The sequence below is a fragment of the Talpa occidentalis genome, unplaced genomic scaffold (assembly GCF_014898055.3).
Source record: "Talpa occidentalis isolate TD23 unplaced genomic scaffold, MPIMG_talOcc4v2.1 talOcc4.13, whole genome shotgun sequence".
NCBI classification, from domain to species: Eukaryota; Metazoa; Chordata; class Mammalia; order Eulipotyphla; family Talpidae; genus Talpa; species Talpa occidentalis.
In genome coordinates, this window is record NW_023601322.1 from 61,485,039 (window position 1) to 61,506,591 (window position 21,553).

Consider the following 21,553-nt stretch of genomic DNA (forward strand, 5'->3'; position numbering starts at 1 on the left):
GACACTCAATAAATGAGATATTTGGGATTTTTTTGGTGGAAAACTCATTTAGGTATGAGTCAGAGATCCGTCTTTTTACCATTTATTTGTGACCTTAGCCAGTGTTTTCCAAAAGTCATTTTTAGATTTATATTCTCATTGAAAGAAGGGTGTGATAATTGCTTTGTTACTGATAACTCAGTATTATTTTCAGCATCAAATAGAAATCAAGCAAATACTATGCAAATGTAAAGCACTCTGCCTGGGCACTAGAGGCAGGCAGCAGTGGGTGATGACCCCCGTTGGCCTCTTCCCAGTTGTGTGAACTTGGACAGGTTTCTTTTTTTAAAAAAAGATTTATTTATTTATGCATGTAAGAACTGGGTATAAGCCAGAGGTGTGGGTGTGTGGGCGGGGTGGGGTGGGAGGATCCACTAGAGACAGAGTGGGGAGCAGAACAGGCAGATCTACTGAAATACACTCCTGAGGGGAGCAACGGGAGAGGCAGGAGAGGTCTGAGCCATGTGGGTTGCTCCCTGGTTGGGGATCAAACTCATGCCACAGAGGCTGGTGATAGCTTGATAGCGCTGTCTTTAACCCCTGCGCCATCAGGGAGGCCCTTGGACAGGTTTCTTAACCCAGCTGAGTCTCAACTCGAACAAATGCCTACATGTGTCCCTAACCAGTCGGAGCCCTCTTCACCAGGTTACTAAAATATCACTGCCATCTACCTAATTACTCAAGGAAAAACCTCAGACTCTTGATTTTATTCTTTCCCTCTTACCCACATGAAACCAATAACTCCCAATTATTTTATATTGAAAATAAATGATGCATAAACTGTTTGCCATCTTCATTACCACTCAGCACAGGCTCCATTACCTTTCTCTTAAATGCATGATTATCCTAATGAAAATAGGTCACCTCTTTTTTTTTAAATCTTATCATTTGTTATCTACATTGAACTGACTGAAAATTATAACTATACATTTGGATTTCACAAATCAGAAAATCCCACCCACCCCAACCCCCAAGAAAGTAGAGGAGAAGTTTGGGAGTTCTTACTTTTTTATTTACCAAGTAAGAGCACTAATATTATGGTTATGATAATAGTAGTACTAACAGCTAGCATTTATTTTTTTTTTTCTTATGTCCAGATTTTATTTATTTATTTTATTAGGTATTGTTATATTCCCCATACAATTGCAGCGCCCCCATTCTGACCCCAATCCCTCCCCTCCCGCCCCTGCCCCCCTAAAAGTGTCTCTGGTTCATAGTTTTTTGTTGATTTTGATTTTCACTTTCTTATAGTTATTCATTTTCCTGGTCCCTAGAGCTAGCATTTATTGAACAATTACTAAACGTTTCCTGGATGCTTTCTTTCTAGTTCCACAAACTGTACTATTCTTCCCTCCCCTCGGAGATGACAAAAATGGGAATTAGACAGGCAAATAGCTGTCTAAAACTTTTTCTAAAAAATAGAAAAACTTTTTCTAAAAATAGAAAAAATTCGATTTCTATAATCCTTAAGTGCTAAATACACACAGGAAGGGGTATAATAATATTACTAAAATTTGTAATAGTTTTAGCACTAGGAGAAGCTTATTACAGTCCTCTCATTTCTCTCTTTTCATTGCAAAGTGAAAAAAAAAAGTCACCGTAGCTTGGCATGTGTCCACAGAGAATGTCTGGGAACCATTTACGCAGCTGGTAACTCTGACCCCAGGGTAATAGTTAAGGTTGAATATCAGCACTAGAGTGTATTACTTGTAACCCACTGGGTTCAGATTTACTCAGCTGTCTCAGCCCTTTACCATCCCAAATGGTTGGCAGCAAACGGTTGCCACTAAGACACGAGGAAGCTGGCAGGTCCTTTCAGAATATGTCTGGAACTTCTCCAGAAATGCAGCCTCCAAGGCCAATTGATGGCATCTGCTTGAATAGTCAGCACTTCCTTTTATGAAACATGGTGCCCCAGGGAGTCTGGGATTTACTGACGCCCCTTACTGGTGCCAAGACCGAACAATGGGCACCAATAGCTTCTTTTTCTGCTGCCGGGACCCCAATTCATGAATCTGCTCAGAAGTCAGAAATACACTGGCCATTTCTTTACAACAAGTCATGAGGTAGAACAGTGGGAAGGATGGGGATCAATGTACCCATTTTTGGATGCCCCTCAGTTGAATAAATGCCCCAGTAGGAAATAAATTCTACCTAATAATATTTCAAATGAATTATAGGTTGTGACCATTTAATTGAACCTGGTTGGTACATCTATCAAATAATAAATGTTACGAAATAATACATCATAGCCTCTAAAACACTAAATTTCACTTTTTAATGACACCATTATTTTATAGCCTTTTCAACTTTTTTACAATATAGGATTTCTCCCCTCAGGTGTGGGCATCATAGTTTTCCCACTATCAAAGCACCCACAGTCCTCCACCACAGTCCACTGTGCTCTCCCTCCACACCTATTTCCTCTCTTCCTTACTCCCCCCTCCTCCTCCCCTTCCCCACCCCCCAGATGCCTCAGGCCTATGGTTGGCTTTCAAGGGTTGGTTTTAAAGTTTGTCTTTGTTTGATCTTTGGTTTCTCTATATTTCACATATAAGTGAAACCATTTGGTATTTATCTTTGTCCTCCTGGCTCACATCACTTCACTCACTTAGGATATCTTTCCAGCTCCATCCATGTTGCCACAAATGGCATGAACTTATCTTTTTCATTGCCAGTAGTATTCCAGTGTGTGTGTGTGTGTGTGTGTGTGCGCGCGCGCGCGCGTGCGCGCGCGTGCATGTGCGCGTGCGCACGTGCATGCACACGCATATGTATTTCACACCTTGATCCAATCATCTGTTCTGGGTCTTTTAGGTTGTTTCCATACCTAGCCTATTTTAAATAGTGCTGCTATGAACATTAAGAGTGCACTAAATTTCTTGGTCCAAGTACTTCTACTGACTCATGCTGATCAGCTAAAAGAGTCAATAAAGAGTGAATTTGCTCAGCATCTACAGAGAACTAGCTCCTTGCCCAGCCTCTCAGTTTAAAGCTAGAAAGTTATAGATGGATATCAGAGAGACACCCCCTCCACCCAGCACATGCAAGTACATTTCTGAGGATGATTTAGAGCAGGGGTTAGCACAGAATGACCCACAGGCCAAATCCAACTCACCATTGATTTTTGTATGGTTTGTAAGCTAAGGATGGCTTTTATATTTATTAATGCTTGGGGAAAAATGAATATTTTGTGATAAGGGGAAATGTGAATCTCCAAGTGCTTAAGTAAAATTTTATTGGAACAGAGACACTTTCATTTGTTTCTTCATTATTTAGGGCTGCTTTCATGCCACAGTGGCTGAGCTAGTGGTTGTGACAGTGGAGACTGTGTGAACAGCTGCAATATTGTGAGATACTGTGTTTCACAAGAAAAATATATTTTGATCATTCCGATGACTGAATATACATTTCACCTACATATTTGGTTTCTCACCTAGGCTTCTGACATATAGCTCAAAATACCTTTACAATTTTGTACGGGTTGCGAGTGATAAATGTGTCATTGGTTATGGTATTAAGGTGACTTTTGCAAAGCATGCAAGGATGGAGCTGGTTGTCAGTGCAGGCAACCAAAATGGGTTGGAACTTCCAGCCTCTCACCCTGGAGATGGAGTTCAATCACAAAGGCCAATGAGTTTGTCAATTCTGCCTCTGTCTGGTCTCCACGAAAACCCCAAAAAGGGTGGAACTGCCAGGCTGGTGAACAGAGAGAGGTGCTGGGAGAATAGTGAGCCAGGGGAGGGCATGGAGGTTCCAAGCTCTTCCCCATATCTTGCTCTGTGCATCTCTTCCATCTATTTGTTCCTGAGTTAGACCTTCTTAGAATAAACCAGTAATGGAGTGAAATGTTTCTCTGGGTTCTGTGAGGTACTCTGGCAAATTAATTGATCCTGAAGTGGGAGCTTGGCAACCTCTGATTTACAGCCAGACATCAGAAGCACAGGTGACTGCGTGGGCTAGAGACTGGTCCCTAAGGAGAACAGTCTCGTAAGAGCAAGCCCTTAACCTCTAGAATCTGATGTTACCTCTGCGTGGATGTGTCAGAATTAAGTAGAATGGCAGGATGCCCAGCTGATATGTGGAACATTGCTTCATGTGAGGGGACCCCCTTCTCCCAATGCCGACACATGAGAAATTGGGTTCAGGAACCCAAAAGAACTGCAAAGCATAAAATATTTACCCTCTGGCCTATCACAGAAAAATGCCAACCCCTGCTTTATAGCATTCTCAGAAATCACAAAAAATACAAGTTCCTGAAGTAAAAGAAAAAAGTTAAAGTTACTTGCTTTACTGTAAATATGTCTCCAGATAGGAAAGAAGAAATTGTCCAGGAGGGAAAAACAAAGTGTGTGCTACTCTACTGAATTCAAAATGTAGAGTCGTAAAATATCCAGGCCTTTCATCATATAAACTATGGTCAATGTCCTACTTTCCCAAGAATATTATTCCATCACTGTTTTTTTAAATGTGTGTATATCCAAATGAAATAGCCACAAATTGTCCTACAGCAATGAGAACTGTAAGTCCCCATGTGACTCATAGGCCCTGAATTGGTGACTTAATGGCTAACACTGGCCACGGTAATTAAATTTGCACTGGCAGCACTCAAGAACTGGATCCCCTGAAGGCCTACAGTGCAGTTCTCATTGAAGACAATTGCATGATGTGAACACTGAAACCAGCTTACACATTTTTTTTTTCAAACATGGTGTTTGAAGATGAAAATGAAATAAATAAAGCTTTTGACAGGATAAAATGCTAGTTTACCACAAGCGTTATTTATCTTTCAACAATGACTTTACCACAATTTGTTCATAAGATACTCTGAATGAACATTTAAAAAAATAAGCAACAAATTATCACCAAATCCAATTCCTAGTGGACTAGAGACCGCCAACATCTCAGAATTCAATGGAGCTACCTTATGTTTTACTCATCACCCAGACAGATGTGGACTGTGCTATGTGAGGAACTGGTAAGGATTTCACAGAGGAACACATTCACCCTTCCACTGGAGAGATGTCCCACTTCATAATATATTCCCATTAAACCGGAGGGAGGCTCATTGTGAAGAAATGGTGTTTCAATGGAAAAAGAGTAACTATGGTCAAGACGTTTGCTTCCCAAATTGCACATCACAGAATATTATGCCACAAGGTATTGAAAGGTTGTCCACAGAAATGGTTTCCTTTTGAAATAAGTTTGAAAAATAATAAACTTCTGAGATTTCAATATTGCAGACCATTTCAGAGCCTTCAGTAGACTAATGAGCATTGTGGATCTCCAAAGGCAGGAGGTAACTTTCCTAAATTTCTTTGCGTAGATTCTCTTAAGCATGTATTCATAACTATTGCTTAGGGAACATGCAAATTGGAATCCTTGTTTGATCTTTAAGGTGTGTTTTCTTGGCTGTGTAGTTTGACTCTTCCACTCCCTTGGAGTGGGGAAATAAAGTAGTCACAAGTTAAAAGGATGTTTGTTACTAATAGACAGTTGGATCTGAGGTTATTTATGACACATGTCTTTACTAAATATTAGATTGTCACAGATGATTTAATTTTGTAAGAAACAAATTCTCGCCAGGGAAATTTTCCTCTTTCTTTCCCAATCATTTTCATGCAAATTAGTTAAGTATAAAATCAGACAACTTTAGCCCAGGTTGAGTGGGGAGAGTCTGAAATTCATCTGCCTACCTAATTAGGAAGAAATATGCAATGCATAGACATTAAAATAACAAAGGAGATTCTCCAAGTCCTTCATAGCTGGAATCAATTCAGTAACCTTCCATTTCTTTTAGATTGCAAATCTGTGACCAATTTTCTTGGACCAATGTTTTGAAGTACCCCAGTGCCTCTGTCACAGAGGAAGATGCAGGAAAACTGGAATCAGCCACATATCCTAGGAGACCAGTGTTGCCCAATAAAAGTGGAACATTGAGTTTTCTGCAAGTCAAAAGAAGAATGCAATAATTGAGCTCTCTGCAAACTCACAGCATTGATAAACCCTTGGTAGCAGCTTTTAAACCTAAGGTCAACTTTTCTTTCCTGTTATGCTCCAGAAGAAAGTTGTCTCTTGGTTTAACAGAACCAACTTTTTCACCTCAACAGTCTTTGTATATGCTTGGAAACACATACAGTTAAAAATAATTGCAAACTGTTGCCTAGACCCTAAACTGTAAACAAGTTCTTTTTCTCTAGTTATTAAAGGATTTTTCCCCCAGATCAGCATGAGAACTTCAATAATTGGACTTTTAAAATATTGATTTTTTAAAAATAAAACAAACATCAGAAATGAAAAAAAAGTATGGCACTAGATAGTGGAAATAAAGCAACAAAAGGGAAAGGGTGAAAATATTAAAAAAAAAAAAAGCATCACTTCTACTCCTTTTCTTCCAAAAAATGTAAAATATCTTTCCATGTCATTAATTATTTCTCAGGGGAGCCATATGGTAATTGAGTGTGGGCCACAATTGTCAGCATGTTCCCTGACTGATATTACTTAGTCACTTTGGTACACAAGTCAGAAAAAAGGTAGTTATTTGATTTTTTTAGCCCAATGAGTTCTTGATTTTGCTTTAAGTGAAAGTATGAATTAGGGGTACAAGGAGAAAGCAGATGAGATTTTGTATTGATGCAGTCATTAAATTTGGCTTATTTTTAAAGGCTTTTATACAGATTTTTACAGAATCCATAAAATCTGTCATTCGGTCAATCTAATTTCATCGATAGAATTGTGAATAGGTCATATTAACTATATACCATCTACAGAGTTGAATTTAATCAATTTTCTTTCAAAAGTTGAAATACTCCAAAGAATTCAATCTAATGGACTGATGCTAGTAACACTATAATTGTATTAATTGGATGGTTGCATTATGTGAGTTAACTGCTAAGCAGTTTGTCTGCATTATTTTATTTAATCTTCACAATGACCCAATGAAGTATGCTCAATTATTGCCTTTACATATGAAGAAAATAAGGGACAAAAAAGTTTAATAACTAGCATAATGGAAGATTCCCTCCCATTTCCCCAATTAATTCCCCCCTAAGTAATTACTTAGGTTTGAGGTTCCTTTCATGCTATTTCATTCTGTCCCTCCAGAATACTTCATAATTAGGCAAATTGATTCTAGCATTTGATGATGGTTAGTCAGGCAGTGCCCCCTTTGATTTTTCTCATAGAAACACATAGATTGTTATTCTCAGGTTTGAACCTGTGTATGACTTTCTAATATCAGAGTCCATGCTTTCAGACATTATTCTAGATGGTCCCCCATTACTAAAACACCACATATAATAAGGTAGAAGATAGTGTAGTGATTTGTCAAAAATTTAGAAAGTTAGCAAATGATTTAGCAATTCTACTTCTAAATATATAAATAAAAGAACTACAAACAGGGACCTGAACAGATATTTGTATACCCATATTCACAGCAGCATTATCTATGATAGTCAAAAGGTAGAAACAACCAAGAATCTATTGACAGATGAAAGAACAAAAAATGGGTCTATATGTACAATGAAATATTAGGCAGCTTTGAAAAGGAATGGAATCCTGGTACATACTATTATATGGGTAAACCTTGAAAACATGCTAAGTGAAATAAACCAGACACCAAAGGACAAATATCATAACATTCTATTTATAGACAGTAACTGGAATAGTCAGTTCCATACAGAAAAAAAGTAAAATGGTAGTTGTCAGGGCTCAGGGGTGAGGTGGGATAGGGAGGAACTAGGGGGTCATTATTTAATGGACACAGAGTTTCAGTTTTGGGAGATGGAAAAGTTCTGGAGATGGAAGGTGCTGAATGATGGTTACTCCAAAATGCCACTGGACTGTACACTTAGGAATTGTTAAAATGCCCATACTTCAAACTATACTACAAAGCCATAATAATTAAAACAGTATGGTACTGGAACAAAAACAGACACACAGACCAATGGACTTGAATATAAAGACCAGAAATAAAGCCACATATATGGACAACTAATATTTGACAAAGGAGCAAAGACTATGCAATGGAACAAGGACAGTTTATTCAATAAATGGTGGAAAACTGGACCACCACATGCAAAAAAATGAAACTGGACTACTACCTCACACCATTCACAAAAATCAACTCAAAATGTATAAAAGAATATAAGACCTGAAACCATAAAATATATAGAAGAAAATATAGGTAAAACACTATATGACATATATCTCAGGAATATCTTTAGAAAGATTCATCCCCCAAAGCAAAGAAAGTGAAGGAAAAAATGAACAGCTGGGATTACATCAAAATGAAAAGCTTCTGTACAGCAAAAGAAACATTAGCCAAAACAGTGACACCCCACTGATTGGGAGAACATTTTTGCACTCTATGCAACTGATAAGGGACTGATCACAGAGACCTACAAAGAACTCACAAACTCAACAAAAACAAAGTAAGCAATCCATCAAAAAATGAGCAAAAGAGCTAAAAAGACATTTATCCAAAGAGGAAATACAAATGGCCAACATTTGAAAATGTTCAACATCCCTTATAATCAGAGAAATGCAAATCAAAACCATAATGAGATACCACCTTACACCAGTGAAAATGGCACATATTAAAAAAGCTAGTGACAACACCTGTTGGCGAGGATGTGGAGAAAAAGGAACTCTCCTGCACTGCTGGTGGGAATGCAAACGGGTCCAACCACTATGGAGATTCCTCAAACTACTAAAAATGGAGCTACCAAAATACCCAGAAATTACACTTCTAGGCATCTACCCAAAGGACACAAAAACATAATTGAAAAGGATACCTGCACCCCTATGTTTATTGCAGCACTATTTATAATAGGTAAGATACAGAAACAACCCAAATGCTCAAAAATGCATGCCTGGATCATGGATCAAGAAGATGTTGTATATATATATATATATATAATGGAATACTATTCAGTAATAAAAACTAACTCATGCCATTTGCAGCAACATGGATGGAGCTAGAAGGTATTATGCTCAGTGAAATAGCCAGAAGGAAAAAGAAAAATATTACTGGTTTCACTTATAGGAGGAATAAAGGGGAACCAAGTAAGGGATCGGGGGAAAAATAGTAACAAAAAACCCCCAAAGTCAACAGGCAACTATAAATCAGAGACATTCTGCAGGGGAGGAGGAGGAGGGAAAGGGATCAAAACAGGGGAGGGAGAGCACAAGGGACTATGGTGATGGTACACAGGTGAATTGGTGGTGGGAATTCGATGGGGACTACACTTGAGAGGAGAAAGCAAACTGTACAAAAGTGAACAATGATGTAAAATATATATAAATGAATTACATTTAAAAAACCCTAAAAACAAACAAACAAAAAGAATTGTTAAAGCGGTGCATTTTGTTATATATATTTTATCAAAATACAAAAAAGTAATTAGGACTTGGTTTTGCACTGAAATATAAAAGTTAAAGCTACAGGGCCTCGGGCCTCCCCGGTGGCGCAGTGGTTGAACGCTGGGTTGCGAAGCTGCCCGCAGCCTCTGCAGCGCCGGTTCGATCCCCGGCTGCTCCCCGGCCACCGGAGGAGGGTCCCACATGGCGGCAGACCTCTCCTGCCGTGCCCGCTGCTCCCCTCAGCAGTGTACTTCGGTCCTTCTGCCTGCTCTACTCCCCGCTCTGGCTCTGGTGAATTCTCTCACCCTCCCGCGCTTCTGACTGTACCCAGTGCATGTATAAACAAAACAAACAAATAAATAAATAAATAAAATAAAAAAAAAAAAAAAAGCTACAGGGCCTCCCTGGTGGTGGAGGGGTTGAAGTCTCAGCACTATCTAGCTATGGGCAGCCACTGCAGCATGAGTTTGATCCCCTGGCAAGGGAGCTGACCCACATTGTGCAGCAGACCTCTCCTGTCTCACCCACTTCTCCCCTCAGCAGTGTATTTCAATAGATCTGCTTGTTCTGCTCCCCACTCTGTCTCTGGTGAATCCTCTCACCCCCCACATCTCTGGCCCACATCCCTGTTCTTCAACGAAGAAATATATCTTGTAAAAAAAGTTAAAGCTGCAAAACAATAGGGCCTCCTTGGTGGCGCAAGCGGTTGAGTGCAATGCTGTGAAGCTGTCTGCAGCCTCTGCAGTGCAGACTCGATCCTGGCTGGCCAGGGAGAAACCCACATGGCATGGCAGACCTCTCCTGTCTCACCCACTGCTCCCCTCAACAGTATTTTCTGTCTGACTGTTCTGTTCCCCGCTTTGTCTCTGGTGAATCCTTTCACCCACACATCTGGCCTGTACCCTGGTTTTTGTATGCATGAATAAATAAATCTTAAAAAAAAAAAAAAAAAGCTGGGCCTCCCCGGTGGCGCAGCGGTTGAGCGCTGGGCTGCAAGGCTGCCCGCAGCCTCTGCAGCGCTGGTTCGTTCCCCGGCCGCCAGCAAGGGTCCCACAAAAAAAAAAAAAAGCTACAAAACAATAGTTTGAGATCTATCTTAGCAGGATGACTTAACAGCAATCAAATAAACCTTATCGTGTTCAATAGCATTGTAAATCTTACTCTTTGTTTTCACTAAAGATCAACATAAGTAACTAATTCAATGATTCTGTCAAGATCACCTATCGGATGGAACAGCATAAAATGTCAGGGTGCATCATAGCAAGAACAGCTTATCTCAAGGGACATCCAATAATATTTTATCTTACTCCTTAATTATCTTCAAAATAAACCAAAGCACTTTCCACCAGAAAAAAATCTTAAAATATTTATTGGAAAATGGGTTCAAATTGTCTTCTTAAATTTACAAATAGGGACCAGTGAGCCTTTTGAAGGAAATATTAAACATTTCTTCATCTCATATTGGGATCTTTTTCAGCAATATTTTAAAAATAATTAAGTTGGCTTTTTACAGTGCCCTAGATTCTGGGCCAGTTTGGTTATATGAAAAGATGAAGCTCAGAAATGATATAGGCACCAACGTTCTTTGATTAGTCAGTGTTTTTTGGTATTTTCTTGGTGAGAAGCTTCACAGCAATCAAATCAAATCAAATCAACTTTATAGGATTTATTTATAAAAAGGGAATTTCCCAGGATGGTATCCTCTCCCCCAGGCTCAAGGATCTTATAAACAAAAAAGTCAATAGGGAAATTAAATAATCTCTTAATAAAACTCAAACTCATTCTCATCAAATGTTATAGGCAACAGTTCACTCCCAATTTTGTCATCATTGGACTTTGAACTAGCTTTTCCCTGTGCTTGAACTATTCTCATCTTTCAGATTTTGCTCAAATGTCACCTGTTCACATAGGCCAGCCTGACTTTCCCCAAACCCCTGGCTAACAGGCTCCATCATCTCCCCATCTGCCCCTCTCTATAAGGTCACTCAGCCATTTCCGGTGACACTTTAACACTCTCTGAAGTTACTTGGTGTGTGTGTTGACTTGCTACTCTTTGCCTCCACCAGCCTGGAGCCATCTGATTTCTGCTGCATTTTCTCCTTCCAGCAGGCTGACAAGCTCCCAGTAGGCAGGCTTGCCTTCTACTGATCTCTGCCTTGCAATTCCATGAGCAAGCAGATCAGAGCCTCGCCCCAGGGAAGCGTAGACATCCTGCTTTGCTCTGCTCTGCCTTTTATGGGTGCTGCTTACTTATTGGATGAGGGTAGAAGGTTAGATAACAAAGAGGTAGCAGCCTAGAAGATGTTTTGAAAGACCCATTTGGTCCTTAAGCCTAACTCTAACCCATCCTAGTTCCACCAGAGTCCCTTGAAGGAGGTTGATAAGTGGTGCCTTATTTCCCACTTGGGCATGTTGCTTTCTTGGGCACAACATGAGCAGAAGGACTGATTGAATCAAAGAAGACATAGCTATTTCTGTGTTTTCTCATCCTGATGCTACCCTAGTACTTTAAAATGGCACATAGCTTTGCAACTTATAAGCATGAAGTTGGCCTCTCTCTCCTACTTTGTCCTCTGGTAATCAGCCTCATGCACGGCATTAGCTCTGAATCCATAGGGAGCACAGTGAACCACGCAAATGAAATTCAAGCCTACTTGTTTGTCTTTCCTTTTGGAAATGGAAAAATCAAGTAACATCACTGGTCTCTTGATCCTTGTTATTAACACTTGATAAAGCTAAAAAGGCAAACCACAGCCATGGAAAAAAATTTCTTAAGACCATTTTCTAACTAGATAATTTCAGGGTTCCTATATAATATTTAGTAGACATAGTAGGCATGCACCTCTAAATTAATAGCGAGGGCCCCCCTCGTGGCCTAGGGGTTAAGTCTCAGCAGTTATTACCGCTAAGGGCTTAATTCAATCCCCAGTCAGGGACCTAACCCACATATAGTGTAGCAGACCCTTCCTGTCTTGCCCACTGCTCCCCTCAGCAGTGTATTTCAGTCAATCCCCCCGTTCTGCTCTCCACTCTGTCTCTGGTGAATCCTCTCATCCTCTCATACCTCTGACCTACACCCTAGTTCTATACAAAATAAATAAAATCTTAAAAAATATAAATTAATAGTGAATATCTGAAAAAGAACATCCTGATCAGTCAGATATTTTGTTTTTAAAAGGATCCGTACAGGGCCTCCCTGGTGGTGCAGTGGTTGAGCACTGGGTTGCGAAGCTGCCCGCAGCATCTGCAGCGCCCATTCAATCCCCGGCTGCTCCCTGGCCACCGGAGGAGGGTCCCACATGGCACGCAGACCTCTCCTGCCGCCTGCTGCTCCCCTGAGCAGTGTACTTCAGTCTGCCTGCTCTGCTCCTCGCTCTGGCTCTGGTGAATTCTCTCACCCTCCCGCGTTTCTGACTATACCCAGTGCTTGTATAAACAAATAAAAGTAAATCTTAAAAAAAAAAAAAAAAAAGGATCCATACAAAGATTAAAAAACTGACTACAGCAGGCTTCCAGCTGGCAGACATCTCCTTCTCCCCTTCTTGAGTAAAACAGAACTCTTTAAGAAGGGTCTTGGCCACACAAGATCACTAACGACATTGGCCAGTCTCCTAACTAGGTTTGTGCATGTAAATGCCAATGACAAGCAACAGCCAGTGCAGTGGGCACAGCTTCTCCTCCCTTCTTCTTTCCCTGAGCTGGGATTTGGAAGCGGGGGTGAGCCATCCAGAGGCCTGAGGCTGAGTAACACTGGGCGTGAGAAGAGAAGGACAGAAGCAAGTTGTAAGAGACAGCGTCCCTACCTTCGGATCCATGGATCACTAGATCACTTATGCCTAAATTGTTGCCTGAGAAAGCAAACAGGCCTGTTTTGTTTAATCCACTGTTTTTCAGAATTTCTGTTTCAACATTTGAACACAATTTCTTTTCTTTGAAGATTTAGATGCTGCTTCATGGTTTTTTCAAAGTGGCTTTAGAATGGCAAACAATAAAATTTGGCATTGAAAAAGACCTTCAGGTCCCCCTAGTCCCTCACTTTATGGAGGAGAATATTGAAGACAGAGTGAAGAAGTAGACTCTGGATACTCAGTGGGAGCTGGTAGTATGACTAGGGTTCGGGTCCCCTGAATTTCAGTTCATTGTTCTTTTCCCTTGTGGTGCAATGAGCAGAACTCCCTGGAAATGACTCCGCAGGCTCCCTGGCCAATTTATAAGCAAGGACCTGGGGCCTTTTCCCCAGACAACCTGTAAACAGCTGTCACCCTCGTTTACTGACGAGGCTGCTCCTAGATCCACTGTGGGAAGGAGGTGACATAGGGAGACATAGGTCCCATTCTGGCCTGCCTCTCTGTGGGGTGATGGGGGAATCAGGAGGTCCATGTTCTCTTTTCTGACCATGAAATTTTCCCTAATAAGCCTGATTCTGTTTCCTCTGACCTGACATTTGTCTGAAGCATGGCACTTAGAAACCCAAAAGGCCCCTATTTGCATGACTTCACACTGTAATTCTGAGTATTGATTATCAGTCACAAGCAATTTGATAATGTAAAACATTTTCTATAACAAGTAGCAATAAGTGTAACTTCAGCTGTCAAGGGAACTGCACAGGCAACAAATCAATCATTTAATCTCAGCAATCTCTGTCCACCAGGAGCCCAACCTCAGCTCCCTTTGCACAAAGTGCACTGGCACAGCTGTGATGGAGCAAGAGCCCCAGGTGACCGAAAGTGGATGCTATTTGCATACAAACTCCTGGGGCTTACCCTTGCAATTCTATTTTTTTTTAAAGGCCCTACATTGCAATTTACTTAAGAAACTAGGAGTTTATATTTGAATTGTGCATAATCCTGTATTGTGTACACAAATATCACACTTCCTTACCATCCTCATTTTCATCAAACACTGGTGGTTTGCTTGAGGCGTTGGCTCCCATGGTCGAGTCTGCTCACACCTGGGTCTGTAAGTCACATTATCTGGGCAGGGAAATTCATCTTCTCTTTAAAAAAAAGGCCCCCAAACCTCAGCTGGATACCTGGAAAGAAAAAGAAATGGTATCCTAATAACATGGTATATTCTCGGCACCCAGAATATAGACAGTAGCCAAAATAGTAACATAAACTGGATTGAAACGAAGAATTTTTGTGCTTAAAAATGACAATTTCAGAAAAAACAGAACACCAAACCTCTGGAAGAATCTATTACCTGGCCTCATCAATAGTAGATCTGGACTTATAAAGAAGGAAAGCAACTCCTTTCTAAGTATAAAGACAAGTTTAAATGGGACCTTATTTTAAGAACAATCAAATAAAATTTTATTATCACTAAATTTTTGAGAAAATATGTTAATTTTACATTTTTAATATGATATGAACAGCTTTAACTTTTTTTAGCTATAAAGATGCACACCCTAGCTCTTCCTCCTATCCTAGAACGCACTACAAGGAATGAGGTCTGTGTATGACCTTTATCTTATCAGCAAGCTGCTGAATTTCACTGAAGATATTTCCTTTCTTCTGAACCTGAAATTGAAAATGATCCTTTCCTCAAAAGTGAATTAAAAATATATAAGTAGTATTTTTCAAAGGCAAATTAAATGCGATATAATAAGTCCCCATTAATTGTTAGCCACTCAGAAGTTCAAATTAATAGTTGCATGTGAGAGTAACATTACTCTGAGAAGATGTATATGGATAGCTTTATTTTAAAACATAATCCTAAAGAATTTTACTTTTCCCTGAAACTGGCAAGGAGAGCTAGCTTCTGGTTGTAAAACTGATAATAATGGCTTTGGCCAGCTACTTAACCTCTTACACTTAAAATAGGGGAAATATGAGTGCTCTTTCAGGAATCATAGCTCAAAAACCTAAGAGAGGGCCTCTCCTGGTGGCGCAGCGGTTGAGCGCTGGGCTGCGAAGCTGCCCGCAGCCTCTGCAGCTCCAGTTCGATCCCCAGCGCCGGCGAGGGTCCCACATGGTGTGACAGACCTCTCCTGCTGCCCGCTGCTCCCCTCAGCGGTGTATTTCATCAGTCTGCCTAGTCTGTTCCCTGCTCTGGCTCTGGTGAATTCTCTCACCCTCCCACGCTTCTGACTGTACTCAGTGCTTGTATAAATAAATAAATAAACAAACAAACAAATAAATAAATAAATAAATCTTTAAAAAAAAAAAAAAGCCTAAGAGAGCCAGGTAGAAATGCAAAGAAGTGAGCTAGACCAGGCAGGAGATATCCATGCTTATGAGGACACTGGTGACTTGTGGAAGCCAGCTTCCATCCTAAGGTCACTGCTTCTTCCTGCTCAGCTCCACCCTCCCTTGGGTGGGGCAGGGAACCTCCCCCTTTCCTGGGGACCACCCTGTTGCACTTCCACCAAAGGTCACTGCTGCCACCAAACGTTACAGCTTCTACGTCTGAACACTTGTTGCCAGGGCCCCAGTGGGTGCTGAGGACAGATCTGCAGACTGACCTAAAAGGGTTATAATCCAGATTTTATACAATTCTGGATCGGTCAGTGAATTTCAGAAATAACAGAACACCAAACTTCTGCTTCTAACCTATGGTTACAAATCGATATAACCATAGGATCTGTAACCCTATGACCTGAGAAAATTTCATGTATCATACAAATATGGCTTGTGGGATATAGTTAATAAGATAATGCATGGCACACTGTTATGCCAGTACATCATTCACAAAGAATGAGTTAACTATTGTTATTGTTCACATAGAAGTATATCATTTTCATGTATTCTTTTTTTTTTAAATTGAAAACCAGCTGATTAGATTTCCTCTTGGACTTTTTACACATTGAAGGAAGTACAGATTAGAGCAGAATTAAAAAAAAAAAAAAAAGTGTCCCCAGCTAACCTGAGCTAAGGATGAGTTATTGCAAAAGAAGTTGAGAAGTTCGTAAGCAAGTCTAGAAGAAAAGCTCATTTTCCTATTAGGGTGATGTAAGTAAAGCCTTCATTTGGAAGGCAGACTCATTAAGGAAATGCTACTTTTCATACTAAAAGCCAACTGCTGGCAAAGTGCCTCCTGGACTTTTAAAAGAATCATTAAATGGAGAGCCCTGGAGTCAGCAGTTAGGAAGCAACCATAAATGGTAGGGGAGGGGCAGGGGCAATAGGAGGGGCAGGGGTGACAGGTGGCTGGGGGAAGCTCAGGGGCATTACTGAGACCCAGGAGCCAGAAAGAACTCAACTGTCTCTCTCCAGGCTAAAAAACAAAGGGCTTTTAATTCCAGCAGAAAAGGGGGCTTGGAAGCAGCAAGTGGGGTGTCTGAGAACTTCACTGTGGGTTGGGGAGAAAGCAAATGGGGACTATTGAATTTTGAGTCCAGAATAACGAGGCATATGCAGCACAGGTGACATTAGAGACTTGTTTGCAAGAGAACACTGAGACCAAGGAAGGATCGTGGTGGCTACATCCTCTTCTATGTTGTGTGAAAAGCTCAGTACACTGAGTTCCAGCACCACACCCTGATCCTGTCATTCTTATATGGTTCTTCGCACCTCAGTTTTGTCTCAAGTAGCCCATTGTCTTCTTGCAACATCAGATGTACCAAACACTGACCTGGCAAGTTGTCAAATCAGAGAGAGAGGACTATTATCACAATTTGCCACGTTTTAGAATTCCATTCTGATGCCAGACAATTTTGTTCACTAAAGATCAAGTGATTGTGGGGGGTGGGGGGATAAAATATGCAAACAGGAAAGAAGCAGGTGGAAGGAACTTCTGCCTTGTGAGTTCTCCATTGCACCTAACACACCCAATCCAGTTTAGAATTGTCTTCCTCCCCACGTGGAAAACCGAGTTAGATAACCTTCCTCATATCCAGAAAGAAATCAACCTTTCTCTGGCAGGAGAATGGAAATACATCTTTTTCATTTCACTGAATAGGGCTGGGAAGACCTATAGTGTTATAGAGCAACCCCGATATTAAACGGGTTCCTGGCTGTGGGTCCTCACCCGCGCGCTTTAAAGGGACTTATGAATACTCTACTACAGACACACGCAAAAAGGGTTAATAAAAGGTTTATTTACAAGAGAAAAAGAAATAAGGAAAATGTACAACTCAGGGAGAAAATAGGGAAATAAAGTCTTTAATGCGTCCTACCCGATCCGACGACCTGGAAACCCAAAGTCACTCTCAGAGCTAGACGGATGCCGCGAGCTGGCCGAGGGCCCCAAAATGGAGAGAGCCCCAAAGCCCACATGTCTGCCTTTTGTATCCACCTGGCTGCTTAACCCCACCCTCAGGTCCCAGCCACCTTCCCTTTAGTGGTGATGGGATTTGGAGTTCCCAGTGTCTTTGGCTTTGACCTGGGGTGGGGGTGGAGTCCACAAAGCCTGTATGGAATTTGCTTTGGGGCAGCCTTTTCCCCCTAACACTGGGGTGGGGGTGGAGTCCACAAAGCCTGTATGGAATTAGCTTTGGGACAGCCTTTTTCCCCTAACAATAGGACCCTCTTGGACCTGACCCCATGACTCCACACCCTTCCTGACCTCCAGCACTAAGCCTGCAGTGTTACATAATCATCCTACCCAGATGTCAATAGGACAGCCAGCACCCATGGCAATGAAACTCCTTAACACAGAAAATACCAGAGAGAGCAATCTGTATTACAGTAACAGTATGTTTTCACAGTCTCTCCTGGCCTGGCCAATGATCACATTTGTAACCGCAGACTCTACTCTGATAACTGGATTTTGCCTTTGTCCTATACTTTTCTGGGACTATCAACAGGTGACTTTCTCCAAGATGCTAAGTTTCCTTGGGCAAAGGGTGTCATCGGCAGGAACTGGAGCACACAGAGAGTGAGGCAAGAAAGTTGCAACTTTTCCTAGAACTGTATCAGGTTCATTGCATGTAAATGTGTAGACACAACTAATTTGGTTGTTTGCCTTTGAAAATCATAATTTCTTAAGAAATATTAGAAACAGGGAAGAAGGAAAATATAAAAAAATTCAAGTTAACACCACTTAATAACAATTCTTTCTAGTTCATCAACTTTGCTCCATCATTTCTATATACTGAAACTTACAGGTAAGCATTATTTCCAACTTAATCCTCATCCCAAATTAATTCCCCTTCTATTCTTCCCCAGGAGAGCCACGATCAAGACCGTGGCATCTGTTTTACAGTCTACTTTGCTATGATATTACAACACACTGTGTGTTTTCAAATAAGTCCTCTAAATGGCATCGTAGAGTAGGTATATTTTATATGTTATGGTAATCATCTGCCATTACCCTCTGCAGTCAGGCATGCGAGTCTCCACAGCTCCAACTTGTGCTTTTTAAGAGCTGCATAGCAGTCCTTGTGTGAATACGCATTTTATTTACCTGTACAAAAATATTCAATTTCTTCAACTCTTCATATCTTGGGGAGATGAAGTCAACTATCAAAGGCAGTTTTGCGTGTTTAAAAGCTAGATAAGAGAAACAAGTGAAAACAGCTCACAACCTCCTCTATTCTGCAAATATTTATTGAACCCTGTCTTCTTCAGGACCCGAGTCAGGGAGAGGCTGGGGGTTGAGTGGGGCTCCAACAACCACAGGAAACTGAATTAGTCCCAGGCTGTTTGGTTGTGCTGGGTAATCTGGTTTGTCCGTCTTTGTCTTATTTCTCTGCCCTTGTAACTTTCTAGCTTCCCAACAGTGCCCTTAGTATGCGCTTTCTGGAAATGAAAAAGAAAAAAACAAAACGGGACCATCACTCACCTTTGCGCCTTTCAAGAAGCTCAGATCGGTGCTTCCATCCCGGGGAGCAGGGGCTGATAAAGCGACTCAGAGAACCGGGAGGGAGCAGTGCCACGCTCCCACCTGCCTGGCGCACGGGGCTGCCAGCGCAGCGCCGCACGCGGCTGGGCCGGCTGGGCGGGCGGGCGAGCACCTGCGGCTGCCGTGGGGTCTGAGCGCCGCCCGAGCGCGCAGCTCCTGCGGGAGGGGCGGCTCCCGGGCCTGGGGGGAAGCAGCTGGCCGGCTGGCGTGCCCGATCGGCGCCCTCTCCAGACACTGCCCGGCTGTCGCCCGAGGTCGGTGCGTCGCCCGGGGAGCCAGGCGGGAGGAGAGGGCTGCGGGCGCGGCTTGCAGCCAGAGACACGGATCCCGCGGCGCCTGGGCACCGTCTGGAGCCTCCGGGAAGGGCAGTGCGCCCCAACTTCCCCGGACCAAAGCCCGCCTCCCCTGAAATGACCTCTTCCCCCTAAATACACAGCAGTGTCCAAAGGAAGGTGGGCATGGAAAGACAAACCTGTAGATCTGAGATGGGAGAGAGGCAGGATTTCCTCTCAGATTGTCCTTGGCTATTGGGGGGAAATCCCGGGGGAGGATGAGCATTTTCTAGATCCCGACAAGAAGGATCTTTATGGTTTAGCAGATCTCTTCGTTTCACTGCTGGGGGAAAATGAGGTACAGAGAAGAAAAATATTTGCCCGGTGTAATAGAATAATGTACAGAGAGAACATTTTCTAGACCCGGGGTCCCTCACCCCCACCTCCATTTCCCCACACATTTTGTCACCGCCAACCTCTCAGCATAAGTGTGGACAGGAAACCGAGGCACACAGACGAAAGCAATCCCATTGGAAGATTCTGAGTTCTCTTCCATGGTAACTGGCTGGAAAATGATCACAATTGGAATAACTGGTTATTGTTTCCCCTCTGACCCCAGAGTCCTACACATTGAAGTCACTGGTGAATTGGCTCTTAGGCTGCGCCCGGCTTGGCCAGGCTGTGGGGGGCGGCCAGAAGTGCAGTGTGCAGGTCTAACCTAGCCTGTGGGTGCGTTTGAGGAAAGCTTCTCTTCAACGCCAGCATTTTCCCTGCAAAAGTGGAAATGCCAACTCAGCCTTGCCAAATATTCAGCTTTGCAGAAACAAGCCAAAAGCAATGAGTTCTCTGTGAAATCTCCCATTATTTTTAAACATTGACAAGTTTAAAAAATGTTAGAAACTATATGGTCGAACAAAATGTGTCTGTGGCTGAGATGTCTTTCTCAGACCCCCACTTGTTGGATTCTCTAGTTCCCGATTATCTTTGTTCACCATTTGCAGTAGCAGCTGGTAGAAAGGCGTCTGATGCGACTTCTGCTGAAATTACTGAAGATGGCAGTGGTCCCCTTTTGAGGGAGAGCCCCCTAATTTACTCATTAACCAAACAGTCCAGGGTAATTCTGTCATACCAGGTCCTAGTTCCTTTCCTCTTCTTCCTCTTAGCTCAGCAATGAGATAACATTCTGCCCTAGTGCTGGGAAATTCTGAACAACCTTGAACTTCGACTAACCTACTCTCTCACTGAGGAAGGCAGTTGTCCACGCCACTCAGTGAGTAGTAGAAAGAGCTCAGCAGAAACTTACCTCATGTTGCTAACTCCTTTGAAGACCCTCAGAGGAACACGTGCTGCAAATTTGGGTGGAATTTGGGTCAAGTTTCAAAAGAGGACAACCAAATTCAGGAGAAAAATTAGAATTTTTAAGGAATTTTGTTTTTGGGGAGGGGTGTGTGTGTGTGTGTGTGTGTGTGTGTGTGTGTGTGTTTAGGAAAAAATTAGGCCCCTGGCTAAAAAAGACATCTTTATTTTTTGGTAAAGTAATATGCTTTATCTTCGTGACGTTGGAGATGCACTACAAATTTGGTAGACCCGTATCATCATCTCCCCTCTTCCCGCTCCCCCAGGAGACAAGACACGCATCTTATTGTTGAGAAAACTGAAATTATGCACACCTACCATTTGATGGCTTTGAGATGTTAGCAAAGAACAAGGCCCCGAGCCTCAGTTTTCTAACTTCAGTAAGAACTTCCTATCAGCACTGAATGGAGAATGAATAAGATAATATATTCAACAACGCAGCAAGGCAGCAGAGAAAGCACTCAGCAACTGGCTATTGTTAAGGGTGTCATTTAATAAGTGGGCACTATGTTCTGCCCAAGGGTCCCCCAGATCTGTTCTATGACTCTTACATCTCTTGCTGCAGTCACTTTGGCTTAATACAAAACTACAAATTAGTCCTAATATATTTCGTCATGTAAAGACTCCACATAACAGAGATTTTATAGAAAAATGGTAATTCTTATTACTGTATCATATGCAGTCTGTTGAATGCTGATCTCTTTCAAGGTGCTTATTGTATTGCAATCTTCTATTTATTC

General features: G+C 41.9%; 1 protein-coding gene across 1 annotated transcript in view; it reads right to left on the reverse strand.

The window, feature by feature from the left end:
- STK32A (serine/threonine kinase 32A) overlaps positions 1–19,162 on the reverse strand; it is a 122,186-nt gene extending 103,024 nt beyond the window's left edge. The window contains exons 1-2 of the mRNA XM_037509002.2: positions 19,126–19,162; positions 14,284–14,434 (exon numbers count right to left, since the gene is read on the reverse strand). Coding sequence (XP_037364899.1) covers positions 14,284–14,335 — 52 coding nt within the window. The 5' untranslated portion in view covers positions 14,336–14,434; positions 19,126–19,162. The remainder of the gene's footprint in view (positions 1–14,283; positions 14,435–19,125) is intronic.
- Positions 19,163–21,553: the final 2,391 nt, after the last annotated feature.